General features: G+C 40.5%; 1 protein-coding gene across 1 annotated transcript in view; it reads left to right on the top strand.

Annotated features, from left to right (window-relative positions):
• LOC116841591 (guanine nucleotide-binding protein G(s) subunit alpha) overlaps positions 1-15,426 on the top strand; it is a 43,977-nt gene extending 28,551 nt beyond the window's left edge. The window contains exons 6-10 of the mRNA XM_032809694.1: positions 7,398-7,452; positions 7,744-7,817; positions 8,254-8,433; positions 8,540-8,744; positions 8,859-15,426. Of these exons, the coding sequence (XP_032665585.1) occupies positions 7,398-7,452; positions 7,744-7,817; positions 8,254-8,433; positions 8,540-8,744; positions 8,859-9,005 (661 nt within the window). The 3' untranslated portion in view covers positions 9,006-15,426. The remainder of the gene's footprint in view (positions 1-7,397; positions 7,453-7,743; positions 7,818-8,253; positions 8,434-8,539; positions 8,745-8,858) is intronic.

The following is a 15,426-nucleotide window of genomic DNA, read 5'->3' as shown; positions in this document are numbered from 1 at the left end:
TATATTTTATATATATATATTTTATTATATATCATATATATATATATATATATATATATATATATATATATATATATATATATATATATATAGTTATTAATTAGATAATATTAACATATCGCGCGAACGACCATCCACCAATCTTCTTTAATTAATAATTAAAAATTTACAAAGTTATTAAAAAAATGGTAGAGGACTTTTTTGTTCAGTTTGACTTAATGTACAAACACACAGCAGACGTCGCCACTATATAGCATATCTATCATATTTTGCGTGATCATTCATAAATCTTCTTTAATTAATATCTTGATAATTATTGCGAATATCACAAAACGGTATAGGACTTTTATGTTCACCTCACTATGTCCCCATGAAAGCTTCAAAGGTTGTTCTGGGATATTCTATACGTATATATACATATTCTCGATTAAAGCAAACGAATAGTACATGTCTCGGTTATGTCGTTTGGAAATTTCGGAAGAATACACGTGTAAATTTCAGATTTGATTCGAATTAATGGCAACGAATCGTTCGGCTATCGCTTTATAGCAGGAGGAAACGCGATCGTCCGCTCGTTAACCCTTCATTACGCGCGTGTTACATCTACACGTGTAATTTGAAGACTGCACGGAGAAAATAATATAACAAAAATTACAATAAAATTTTTGTGACCATACAGACAATTATAATCGAAATTACTTGTTTAAAAATGTTCGGCACGTTTAACTACAAAATTATTGTAATTACTTTAATGTTTTTGATATCGTATAATGATTAGGTTACATCTAATATTTTTATAATAATTTATATTATAAATTTAGTATGTACTCCAGTTTCACAAAAATGTTGTGAAAAGAAATATAATTTTAATTGAAATGTAATTTTTGCTACAACATTTTCTCCGTATACAATATCACTAGTCTAAAATATATTGTTTTCTGTAATATACGCAGTCTATTGTTTACATTGTACGTATTTTCGAAAAAAAATACATCTTGGCAGTATTTATATCTACGACATGCTACATCAGGCGTCTAAAGTAATGTGAAAGAGGTACGCGTATGCTGAAGTTTTAAGCGAACGCTTCAGGCTCGGAATATCGTCGAAGAATTGAAATTATTTTTCGCCACGACATTATCGGACGGTTTAAGATTCGGGCGCTGGCTGCAGATCGCTGTTAGATACAACGTTGTTACGTTTGCTCACCTCAAGGTCTCGGCGGAGGGTTAACACGGCACGATAACGAGAAAATCGTTCTGCAGCAGCCAGTGGGTCACGACCTCCTTCCTCTTTCAATTCTCTGGAGGTCGATAACCTCATTTCTCGTCGGAGCGCGCCAATTCCATGACCTACCTTCTCACGAGCCTATACGTTCACATACACAAACACACATCCACACACGTGAATTTCTTTTTTAATATTATGAATATTATTGATAATCAATGCGTCTCTTTGCTTCTTTCGACTCGTATGTAAGATGATTGAGATCTTTTGCAGCTTCTATTTTGGGTGAATTATGAAATATTCGATTACTTGTAATGATAACGTATAGAGAGTTTAATAATTCAATTCTCTAAACTTCTTGGAGCGGAACCTTACCTAGTGAGGAACCTTACGCAGGTGAAAAGTGGCAGCATTTTCACTTGAAACGTTGGTGAAAATGCTGCCATTCGAAATCGCAAGGATGAATGTTTCACTCAAGCTTAGAATGGATTCCGACTGTGGATGAAAGTGGATGACTATGTTTCAGTTCATTAGAGTGAATTTGTTCTTGTGAATACATCAAATTCACTCTTCAATTTCGAGTGAAAACATTCACTCGATGGTTCGCTCTGTATCAATGAAAAATTCGATGATTTATGCTATTTTTCGAAATAGCAAAAAATGAGTCAGTGATAATTATAATAGCATACTTCATCTTATCACAATATTCAATTATTCATCAAAGTTAGGAATTACAACTATAATATTGTAACTTCACTTTTTGTCACGCAACGACTATACACACACACACACACACATATATATATATATATATATATATATATATATATATATATATATATAATTTCTATCTTCCATTACCGTTTATATATACAAAGTCAAACATATCGAAGTTCCATAGATATTTGATGGCGTGATAAATATGCGTATGCGATATCCGCCAGAGCCCTCGGTTGTACACGGAGAAAATTTTGCAGTAAAAATTACAACAAAAGTTTTGTGATCTTGTGTCCATACGATATTATGACCGAAATTACTATATATTTGTTTAAAACTGTTATGCACGTTTGACCTTTTACTACAAAATTATTTTAATTTTTTTTTTTAATATTTAAAGATTGTCAAATTTATCATTTCTATAGTAATTTATATTACAATTGCAGTATAGTACAGCTTTACAAAAGATTGTAAAAAGAAATATAATTTTAACGGAATTTTTACTACGATATTTTCCCCGTGCACAGAGAGATCTCTCACAGCAGGATTTATTCCGTACTCGACGTTAACGATATACTCTACTGCGTCTCTCTCTCTCTCTCTCTCTCTCTCTCTCTCTCTCTCTCTCTCTCTCTCTCTCTCTCTCTCTCTCTCTCTCTCTCTCTCTCTCTCTCTCTCTCTCTCTCTCTCTCTCTCTCTCTCTCTCTCTCTCTCTCTCTCTCTCTCTCTCTCTCTCTCTCTCTCTCTCTCTCTCTCTCTCTCTCTCTCTCTCTCTCTCTCTCTCTCTCTCTCGCTCTCTCGATACATATAGTCACCCTTAATTATCTCGTAAAAAGAGGTGTTTTCTAACGTTTCGCGATAATAGCATACGCGGCGTTAAACCCTTGCGTACGATTGACGGCGAGCAGAGAGCGGTGGCAGTGACCCATGACCCGGATCGGAAAGTGGGTGCCAGAGGGGCGTGTATGCACACCCGGCGAGGCCGAGGGTTGGAGTTAGGGTAGGACACCACCGAGAATCGATTTTCCCTCTTGGTGGGCTCTCTCCGCCCTCAGCGCGCAGGAAGGGAGGACGGATCGAAGGGAGAGAGGGTCCTGGCACAGAGAGAAGAGCGAGCGAGCGAGCGAGCGAGTGAATGAGAATGAGTGTGAGGAAGGTAAAGAGAGCCGGGTGTATACGAGGGTGACATATATGTGTGTATGAGTGTGTGTGTGTGTGTGTATGTCTGTGCGCGCGCTTTCGCGTGCAGGTGTGTACGCGTATTTGTGTGTCTGTCGCGAGCGCACATGAGAAAGAGAAGAGTGTTCTCTCTCCGGAAAGGTGATAGAGGCAGCGATGCTATATAGAGAAAGGGAGGATGAAGGCGAACAGGAGCACCAGGAGGCGAAATGACGAGAAAGAAGAAAAGAGAGGGAGAAAGGGACGGAGCGCGGGAGTGAGCGAGGAAAGGGCGAGAGGAGGCTCCCTTGAGCGCCCCAGTGATATTCCACCCTTTTTCAACGTCCGCTTCCGTCCTCCGTCGTGGCGTGTGCGCGCGCTATCGTCGGCGTGCTTCCTGTAGGATTCTGCGGCATCTTTCGTCCCGGTCTGAGACTCCTCCAAGCGGGAACACTCCTCTCGCCATGGAGAGAAGAGTGAGGAGAGGGATAAGGGAGAGAGAAAGAGAAAGAGCAACCGGCTCAACCCCGGCCGACCTAGGAACGTGGTTCGATCGAAAGAGGAAAGTTGACACTGTCGGAGGGCTCCGACCGCCTCTGATAACGTTATTGGCCCGTATTCTAGCGGCGCATCTAAACGTTAAAAGCGGTCACCTGATTCACATGTTGCGGATTTAAAGAAGAAACATGAACGCGCTTCTTCTTCTCTCTCTCTCTCTCTTTCTCTCTCTCTCCTCCCCCTTTTTTATTTTCTTCTTCACCCCTTATTTGTATCTCTTTTCTTTCATCACATCGCGAGAAAAGGCTATGGTCGTTTGGATCGGTTGGTCAATAAATACGCGACGAAGGTGATTCGGTAATTTTGTAACAGCTGGGATACATGGCTCTGCGACGAGAGATATACAATATCGTAGCGACACGCTATCACAATCTGGACACGAAATCGATGCAAATGTGATAATACGGTTTATTATTATCTCCGCGGTTCTATTCCAGCGTCGGAGATACGTGCGTAATGTGATGATGTAGTCGATATAGTATAACGATGAGGTACAGCCGATATAATTATACAATATGATGAATATCACGAGCAATAGTCGTGAGAGATCGGTGCGGATATAATAACATGATTTATTATTATCCGACAATCCTACGCACGGGGGAAATAGAAATATGTGTGTGCGTGTGTACAATTTGATACAGTCAATATATAACGAAGTGATAAATGCAAATATACAATGTGAGGAATAGGGGAGACCGGGGCTAGTTGACTACTGGGGTAAGTTGGCAAAATCGATTATTTCTATTGTTCTTTAACAGATTTCAGAATCAAACAAGCAAAACTTTCAAAGCCATGTTTAAAAATCTTCTTACTCAATTTGGTAACTTGTTAGAAAATGGCAGAAATAATCAGTTTTGCCAATTTACATCCAACTACTCTCGGTCTCCTAATTGTAAAATATAACTATAATATGATTTATCGTCGCGTAATAATACGGTTTATCGTCCCCTCGGAACGAAGTCGCGTCCCGCTGAGGGTTCATTTTTAATGAAACGGAAGTGTCGTCGTTCCAGATTATTCTTCTGAACGAAATGATAATCGTCAAAGACAAAAAGACCGGTGGAGAGTACTTTGCGCGCAACGCGTTTTAAACACGCTTCTCGGAGAGCGGCCCTTCCCGCTCTGTCGCTTTTACATGCCTCTTTGAAGGCGCTTCGCAAAAATTCCAAACCCAAATGAACTTTGCGCAGTTGACGCAGTTTCGGAGAAGCCTGAGAAAAAAAGCGCAGGCATCCAAATTTCTTCATTAGTACTCGATTACGTAGTTGATGAGCGTTTTTCTTTTTATTTAATTTCTCTTTATACAGTTTCAAGTACTTATATAAGCGCCGTTGTGTGAAGATCTGATACATACATGAAGAGAACTTTATAATAAAAACATCCAAAATTGCTGTAGAATTTTGTAACCGAGGAATAAATTAATATTCTGCACCAATTGAGAATATCCTTTTATATGTGCTATTTACATATTAGTGAATGAAATGTGCTATGAAAAAGTTTGCTGTCTTTCTGGCGGAATTCATTGTGTTCTTTACCAAGATAGACTTCACAGTGACAATCTATTTCTGTACTACTGAAAACATATTGTTCAATTACCGATTTGAACTATCTTTTATCGATAAAAGAGAAATGAAAGCCATTGTAAAATGGAAAGGAATTTATATGAGAAAAAGTGATATTATCTCTATAATGATACTTAGAGTAAGTAAAATTGGAACTAGTTTTTCTGATTAACTATTTTTTCATGTATATATATTATGTTTTCTCTTTAAATCTTTATAAATTTCGAAGGTACAGAGAGGACAAATTCGAGAAACTTGAAAAACATAGGACGGCACATGTAGAACTGAAGCATATGCAAAGCGACATCACGAACTTTCTTTATGCGCTTTGTAAGACAAACTTAAATCGATAAAATATTTGCGATGGAAAATTTCGTGACAACGATGTCTGCGTCACGTGTACCTCTTTCGATTTGTTTCATACATCTTTGTTCCAAGTATCTCGATTTTTGTGATGTAAGTTGTCGTGAACGACGTTAACTTACATTCCGAGTTGCATCTCGAATCTCCGTGAAATAGAAATTTAAATGTTTTCATAATTTGACTTTTACGACACATGAATTTTGTGGTATATATTGCAAAATTTTTATACCTCATTTCGTCCACATAAGCGCGAAATTTATAGTCGCGATTACTTGTGCTCGAAGGTGCGCGACCAGTATCGAAAATTTGATTCGCATCCACATCACACAAAAGAGACACGTTTCGACCACATACGGACGTGTGGAGTGGCTCTCACGATAACGATGTGGTTGATTGACGATGATTGTTATCGCGAATGCCTCGCGATCGATCGAAACTAGTTCAACTTGATTTTGACGAATTCGCGTTGCTACGTTGTCGAATGCACGGATATTTGATGTATTCTCTGGATCTTTTCTTTTCTCACAAAGCAATTTGAATTAAATGCGTATTCGGTACGGATCGAGAAATTTATAAAAATATCAGCAAGATGGATATACCTTGCAGCGACGCTTGTTAAAAAATAGTGATAATATTTTGTAACAGTTTTCATTCTCGGATATGTAACGTCTGCTCGTCATGTCAGTTTAATATGTTCTCCTTCAGCTTACATAAGAAGAGAACTTGGTTTACGTTCCTTAACTATCCAACACATATCCATTCATTTCTTATTTCTACTTGTCTAATTATTAATATATATCTCTACAGTTAAATTGCTTCTCTCTAATTGACTTTACAATATTATTCTCGTTACCTAAATACCTTTGTAATCTCCTTTCACGATCTTCTTAATTTTCACCTAACCTTTACACTACCTATTCATATCTTCTTCATATCACAGCATCTCTATATTTATCATGTCTAATTATACTTTGTTATTTCACTCAACAGATATCATATATTATCTTTATATACGATACTCTAAATTCTGTCCATTTTTGGCCCCAACTATATTTTTTGATTAGTTGTTCTAACGTAATAAAATAATAGTATTAACAAAAATAATACCAGCAATATGCATGTAAGATATTATCATTAACATCATAGTAGAATTTAATAAGAAAATAGTTTTCTTGACCATAATTTATGGTAATTTTTTATCTATGTGATTATAATTACAAATATCAAACATTTTCTTCTTAGTGCATCGTTGCACGTAGTTATTGAGAAAATATCTTACACGGGTTGATTTTTACAGTAAAAATTACCATGAAATAGCCAAATAAAGTATATGTCAGGTAAATCGTTAAAAATTTACTATGTATATATATATATATATTTCTATAATATAATTTATACTATATACTTCTAATAATATACTATATACTTATAATATATACTTCTATAATATAATTTATAATACAATTTATACTACAATATAGTTTTGCTTCTTAAGAAAATATGGTGAAAGGAAATATAATTTTAATATAATTTTTACTACTTTATATTTTCTTCGTGCACGCCACTAGAAACATAATAAAATCAAAAAGAATTTATTAAAAAGAAAAACTATAATATTCTCTCTTCCTCTCTGTGTAAAAAACACACACGATATATTTTTATTGTCGCGTGAGCGAAGCGCGTCGAGATGGCGGGAGGTCGAAAGTAATTCGCGTGCAAATATTCGGGAGAACCGTCTCGGGAAATCTCGCCGAGCGGAACTCGCGCTCGCAGGTGATCGTTGCTAATCCCAATTGTTCTCTTCTGTTTCAGTTTTCTAGATAAGGTAGCCATCGTAAAACAGCCGGATTACACGCCCACAGAACAGGTGATTATTATTGTAACCCTTTCATTGAAGAGTAGCCGAGTTACTGTTGTAACTCTTGGGATCCGCGATCGGATTTCACTCCAGGTGACGCGTAAATGTGAGCTTTATCCGCGTTTATCCGCGACAATGAAAACGATTCGCTCTCGAGATTTTGACAATTCGCAGCGCGATTCGTTGACGCCGCCGGGCGGAAGAGTCAATGGAATCCACGTGACGCGCATTCCACATGATGCACGCGTATGTATGTGTGTGTGTGTGTGTGTGTGTAATGTGCTGTATTTTATGTTTCAGGATATCCTGAGGTGTCGAGTTCTCACATCCGGCATTTTTGAGACGCGGTTTCAGGTCGACAAAGTAAACTTTCAGTAAGTCCTACGCGATGCACACCGCGACTCGCGCTTAACTCCAATGTCGTACGGCTATATATAGCCGACGTATTACAGTAACATCGGCCGACGGTAAATATAAACGCGCGAAGCGGCGGCGCGCATCTTAGCCGCCTGCCTATATATTGTACGCCTGCCGGCGACTTACACTGTATAACACTGTGTAAGCTGAAATCCGTTAACCGCGTTAACGCCTCCGCAACTTTATAACATTTTCCCTCTTTACGTTCACTCGCAGGTCACGTACGGCGCTCCACATTATTTTCTATAGGCCCAACTCTCTTTGTCGCCGCCTTGCCGCCATGCGCCGGCGTAATTTGATATTCGTAGATGTCGTAAATTCAACGCTTGGCGCCGCAAAGCCACGAGCCGAACAATTGGGATATATTATCAAGTGTTGCTCTTCTTCTTGCAGCATGTTCGACGTCGGCGGTCAACGCGATGAAAGGAGAAAATGGATACAGTGCTTTAATGACGTTACGGCAATTATATTCGTCACGGCGTGTAGTAGTTACAATATGGTACTCAGGGAAGACCCTACGAAGTTGAGACTTAGAGAGAGTCTCGATCTCTTCAAAAGTATTTGGAACAATCGGTACGTCGTTGCGATCGTCTTATACTATACCGAGATTCATTCGCCAAATCGATCGTGTGAATCTCGACGGCGAGATTATTTACGATGTGCCTCTTTCTCTCTGCAGGTGGCTCCGCACGATTTCTGTGATCTTGTTTCTAAACAAGCAAGATCTGTTAGCGGAAAAAATTAAGGCGGGCAAGCATAAATTGGAAGACTACTTTCCGGAGTTCGCGCGTTACCAGACACCAGTGGAGCCTGGGGTGGTCGCGGATCCCACGGAACCTCCTGATGTTATAAGGGCCAAGTACTTCATCAGAGACGAGTTTCTCGTAAGTGCATCGATACGCGTACACAATCGTTCCACAATACTCGATTATCGAATTTAGTTCGCCGATATCTCAACTTTGCACTCGCTCATTATTCTTTTTCTTTTTTCTCCGCAGCGCATAAGCACGGCGAGCGGTGACGGCAAGCACTACTGTTACCCGCACTTTACGTGCGCCGTCGACACGGAGAATATCAAGAGAGTGTTCAACGATTGCCGGGACATCATTCAGCGGATGCATCTGCGCCAATACGAGCTCTTGTGACTTCGTTCCTGTCGACGTGTCCTGTCATCCATTCGCCTGACCGTTACGCTCGTGCTGCATTTGGAGCCGCTGCGAGCCGAATGAACCAACCGTAACTGTGAGGAGGAGGAAGAAGAAGAAGGTAATCGCGAGGACTCGCGAGCCCGCGCCGTCGCGAGAACATACGCCTCGCGAGGGCGTGCGAAGGTAACGCGCGGTGGTGGGCTTCTTCTTCGCCCGGAGAACCCAGCCGGTAAAACACAGCCACAGAGAGGAGCCACGAGCCGCGTCCAAGACCCTCACGCCTGCGGACAGCAGTGACCGCGAATCAACCGCCGTCTCTCCTCGACGGCGTGATCCAGGGAGATCGCGCGTCCTGCTTCTCGATCGTTGGACGGAAACGGCCCCCTCCGGGCGTGATTTTCGATCGCTCGACTCTCCTTTGAGTTATAGATTGAAGAGAGTGTGCTGAACGTTCACCGAACACCGACGGGAATGGAAACCCTCTCGTCGTGTCTCGATCGTTGTGTGTGAAGCATCACTTGTTTCATTTCATTCCTGTCGCGCGCGCACGCGAGAACGCGGATTCCGTCGTGACTCGGGCCAATGTCGTCGCCGTTGGATGCGACGCGCTTCCGACGGGCTCGGGTAACGATTCTCTCGTTCAACACACTCTTGACGTGGATTATTATTGTTCAGGTTAGCTTTAAGGATGTTTCCTAAGACTTAGACAAACCTCTCCGGTAAAGAAAGAAAAAGAAACAAGAAGATAAACTCTTTTATCGTTTGACTTTCCCCTTACTCGTTTTCGAATCTCTACTTTTGCCTTGCTCCTCTTCTTACATCTCGCTTATAATCTCCGCGTCTCTTATTTCCCTAGCTTATCTTTCGTTCGACAATTCGTTGATTTCTCGACTTCCGAATCTCGATTCTTTATTACATTGGCCCGACCCGTAGGAGTCTCAGCCGCGCCCTTTTTACGAGAAGAGTATTTTGTGAGATTTTACAGTATTTCGAAGAGCGTTTTAATTGTATAACTATGTATCGAGTATGTACAGGGTGACCGTCCACGGATTCTCATGTTTTTACATACGTTTCTTACGACCGAGGTCTCTCACGGATATGGATTTCCCTTCTTTTTTTTACCGATATATATATATATATATATATATATATATATATATATATGTATGTATGTATATGTATATCATACGTCGAGTTACTTTAGTTACTGTACTTAGGCACACGCGCTATTGCAATAGCAATCGTCTGTATGTATTATATCTTAGCCCACGTAACAGATGTGCCACGTTCTCAAATTGTTCGTTTTACGCACGCGTCTAATTTCGAGATACGTTGCACGCACGACACTTTTTCAATTTTCGCGCAAGAGTAAAAGTCCGTTATTTTCGCATCTCGCCGATTCTCAGCGGATTCGTCGAACGCACCGTATCTCGCGCTTTCGGAGAAATCGTCACGCCCTGATGATATGTGGTAACGTGTACAAATTTTTATGCGAATAATCCGATAGTCAATCACGATGGAGCATTTTTATGGTATAAATATTCCGGAACAACCACAGTCGACGTGTGTGAATCATATTGCACGTTGTCGCTATAGCTTCACGTTTCCTCGTCGTCGCTACTTGGACACCCTGTATGCGGTGCTGTGAGAAGCCATTTTTTTCCCTCGAATTTCATTACTTTACCAGTTACACTTTAGTCGATGTTATGTTGTAATTACGGGATTCTTATGTGCGCGCAATAATGTACGTACATAAGTAAGCTGACGTAGCCGTGACAAGCGCAAACGAAAGTAACCAAATGACAGTTACTACTCCAATCTCCTTTCTAACGAAACACAGATATCAAATGTCTTTCTTATCTATGGCATTCATTTGTTAAGTTGTCGCGCATATCTGTAACCATGCGATAATTTTGCAGGAATAGAAGAGAAAACTATTTTCGGCGGCATATATATCAAAATTCTACCATGTGTTAAGAAAAAATTGGCTATTGTTGTATACTTGTAATCTCGAGGAGGGAATATTCTGCGTTCGCCGATAGGTGAGGAGATTTCGATGAACGCGTCAACGTCAGAATGCCTTGCCGACTTCGACCTCATAGGAGCGTGAAGAATACTCGATCCACGTGTACACATCGTTGCGCGCTCGCTTACGGACTGCTTCCAGATAGTGCACACATGTGCGCATATGATACCGTATCGTTGGTATCGTTTCGCACATACGCGTACTTGCTCGTACGTGAAAGCAGATCGTACGTGTTCCAAAGAATCCCGTAAGCCACGCATACACTACTGCAGCACACTTGCGTATATTACTACAGCATCCTACATGTTGCTCGATTGATATCCATTTAAGGTAAAGATATCTGTGCCCGCACTCGTACCTCTAGTCCTGGCCATTCTTATTTAGTCTTTAAATACGAACATTTTAAATTTTCAACACATACAATGTATGCATGTAATTACTATATATATATACATATATATATATATATATATATATATATATATACATATATTTTATATTGAAAATTTAAATATTCATATTTAAAATCTTGGCTTCGGTATACTTTGACTGAAGAGCGTTCGTTGTATCCGCGTGTCAGTGGCTGCGATGCGTTACCACATTGTTACTGCATTGTGCACGGCCGTTTATATGCAGCCTTCGCAAATGACGTGAGCGTTTTCCTAGATTATGTACACGTAGGAAAGCGTTCATATATGAGAAGAGACTTTGGGTAGGGTCCATTAGCGTTGCAAGTGCTTCTCAGAGCGACGGACAATCATATTGGTTGATTTGACACTTTGGAGCATTCGGAGTGTCAAGCGAGCCCTGCCCTTTTTAAGGACGTATATATACGGCTTCTGCAGCGAAACGACCAAAACAATAAGAATGTCCGGGATTAGGTGTGAGGAATTGGTACTTTTACCTTACATTAAACTCGTTGCGAGCACCTTCGCGTAGGTCAAATGAGAGTCAAATCGAGGCGACTAAAATAAAAAAAGAAGTTAGAATTACGAATAAGAGCGAGATTCCGCGATGGGTTTCGTTGTCGTAAAACAAACTCGACCGCGTTATTCCTATTTTTCTCTATTAATTGATTGCGCTGCAATCGACTTTGCGGCGACACTCGTTTTGGTCGGCACATTCAAGTGAATCCAGTCCTTTTACCGCGACATGGATCGCACAATTGAAAAATGGCCACGTCCGGCGTCGCGTTTAATTTACGAAGCCGTTGCGTTAAAGTTGAGTATCCGATGGGTCGCGTTTCATGACTGTCCTCGAGTACTGTCATCGCAGCTTTGCTTTTACTCGACAGCTCTGTTTGACTGATTCGTCGCCGTTTCATTCGGTCGATCTAAATTGACGTCTCGCGCACACACGCGGCTCCTTACGTTTGTTTTAACCGTGATACGACGAGAATAGGAATTCCGGGCGTTACATAACAGGTATCCTCTACATGCCGACATGTCCACAACTACGTAACTGTAACTTCGTATAATATCAATGTACGTGTACGTGCATAGAGCACTACGAACGAGGCGACCACAAACATTGGCGCGCGCGTGAAACAAAAATTTCTCTCTCTCTCTCTCTCTCTCTGTCTCTTTCTTTCTTCCTCCGCGCTTCACACGTGACGTCAACAAGTAGAATTAAACGCGCTCTGTTTCACTCAGTCGGCAACGATAAAAATATTATAAAGTTGAAACAAGTACGAATGCCTCTTTCGTATGCTGCCAGCGTTGTACACTTACATCTGTCGCATTAGCGCGTAACAAAGAAGCCATAGTTTATAACATTATTTATAACTTCGCGAAACGTTATTTTTACCGTGACTGATAGGACAATGTGTGTGTTTATGTATGCGTGCGTGTATGTGTGTGTGAGAGAGAGAGAAAGAGAAAGATGAGCGTGAGGCTGAAAGAGGGAGAATCTCTGCGCGACTATTGTCTATCTGTCGACAACTTCCGTGAAACTCGAACGTTCATATCCGGCATAAAGTCAAAAGAGTGGAAGCATAACGAGTAATCAGTATCGCCGCGAGCATGTTCTCGTGTTACTTTCTTTCTTTTCATTCTCCCGCGGACGGATAGTATACGTGCGTTCTGATTTCAAGAGGTTTACGTAGCGACGTCGAGCGGAAATTAGCGCGAGCACGAGACAAATCGAAGCCCACGTAATAACGAATTTCTATTCTCCACGTTACCGGCCACGATAGTAATACACGTAACACACAAGGACGGCGCCGCTATTATTCATATTGTAAAGAAAAAACAAAAATAATTCACGAGCATTGATATATTATTCGTGCGTATATCTGCGTGTGTGTATGTGATGATGGGTGGATAGATGTGTGTGTGTGTGTGTGTGTGTGTGGTCAAGCGAGGTAGACGATGTACCGAATAAATAGCCGATTTACGTGGTCGCGACTACAGCAACATATACATATACACATATATATATATATATATATATATATATATATATATATATATACATACATATATATATACATATATATACATACATATATATATACACATACGCCGACATCGCACAAGTTTACTTTTCTTTTATCATACGTAAACGTATAAAACGGGTATATGAGTATATGTGTGTGTGTGTGTGTGTGTGTGTGTGTGTGTGTGTAAAATATTGTGATGCAGGTATGTTATATATTATTTGTAAATATGACAGTGTATCAGATTCGTGTTACTTAGGCAAAGCAATGATTTCGACGGCCCCGTTTAAAATTGCGCGTCTCGTAATTGGGATCGATTGGATACGATGAGCAACAGGTAAATGTTAAAGAGAATCGCATTCAATCGACGTTCGATGCTGCCATTCGTTGACGGTCGATCGCGATCGAACGTGATTTGGTCAACGACCAGCAGAGTACATACCACAGAAAGAGAAAGAGAGAGGGGGGGGGGATAGGAAGCGGTCAGTGTTACGCGTAAAACATCAATCCTGAATAAGGAGAAAAAAGAGAAAGATAGGTAAAAAACGCAGCACGTTGTCCGCGAAGCGCATTATTGTTTCGTCCTTAGCAATATTCTTTGTGGACCACGTCGCCGATTATGTAGCCTTAAATAGCGAAAGTGAAAGTAGACGTGTGTAATTGGAATTAGCATGACACACAGAAACGGGGACGCCAGGGGATGATCCGACATACGCGGCAACCGCTGAACAAAAATCTGCAATTGTTAGCCGTTGCGTCAACTATCCGTGTCAGAATTTGACGACCTGCGCGGTCCCCTTCGGTTGCACTAACGTCGATTAGCGATCACGATCGATTCCACCCTCTTCTGTCTACATTGTAGGTGTACTACTATAAAACTATAATGTAGAGAAGAAAAGAGAGGCAACGCGGGACAAAGAGATCTAAAAGATGTTGAGAGGAGAGGGAGGGCATGAGGTGTGTGAAAGAACATCCCCGCGACGTTTCTTGGGGATTCACGCGTTGAAAACATATTTTGATCGGTGCAACTCAGTCTGCGTAATTTAATAACGATAGCAGAGAACTCAATAACTAAGTATCTAATGACCATTTGTTTCGGAATTCGAGACCGTTATGTATTTCCAATGAGAGCACGAAGCGTCTACTGATGGTTGCGCGCGATTAGGACTTAGATGAGCAAATCATTATTGTCGTTAATACTGTTATTCGATAAACAATCTCCTCGCATTGTCGAATTTTATTAAAATAGATAGTATCGTTGTAACATTAATTATTATTGTCATCGTGACGGGCGACTGTCGTGGCGATCATTGTTAAAAGCTGATCTACTGAAAGTAGCGGCTTGAGTGAGTCTTTTGTAACGCTAGTGTCGACGATATTTCGCAGAATCGGGTTAACTGTGCACAAAATCTCGAAAGTTCACACCTCGTGATGAAATCATGATCGATGTTCATAATACATTACGGCACGAGCACGATTTTGCTTTTTGTAAGAGATTTATCATGGAATTTTATATTCTAGTTTTAACGACAGAAAAATACGACACATGTTTCGACCCCGAGAGGGAGCGACAAACGATTACAAAGTGGCGTTTTTACGTTTTTTTGCGACTTCTCGGAAAAACCAAAAGTCTAATTTTACAGTGAACACACTAATGCGTCTTTCATTCGGTCGGGAGCGTTTTGAGGATGAAGGCGTGAGGTTTCTCGCGAGATAAAGTTGTATAGAGCACGCGCTTATATCTGTCACGAATGAGCCGTATTCGACGATTATAGTTTTAAGCAGCGAGCTGCGAGATAATCTGTTAGGTATACGTTCTCTTTGGATGGTTTCATCGGCGGAATCGGAATACGTTTGCGTACTCCCGCGTGCAGTCCGCGACACACGTTATATATATATATATATATATATATATATATATATATATATATATATATATATATATATATATATAT

Source organism: Odontomachus brunneus, unplaced genomic scaffold, assembly GCF_010583005.1.
Source record: "Odontomachus brunneus isolate Ranch 3 - 2012 unplaced genomic scaffold, Obru_v1 Obru_scaffold_017, whole genome shotgun sequence".
Classification (NCBI taxonomy): domain Eukaryota; kingdom Metazoa; phylum Arthropoda; class Insecta; order Hymenoptera; family Formicidae; genus Odontomachus; species Odontomachus brunneus.
This window is presented reverse-complemented; position numbering and strand designations above follow the sequence as displayed.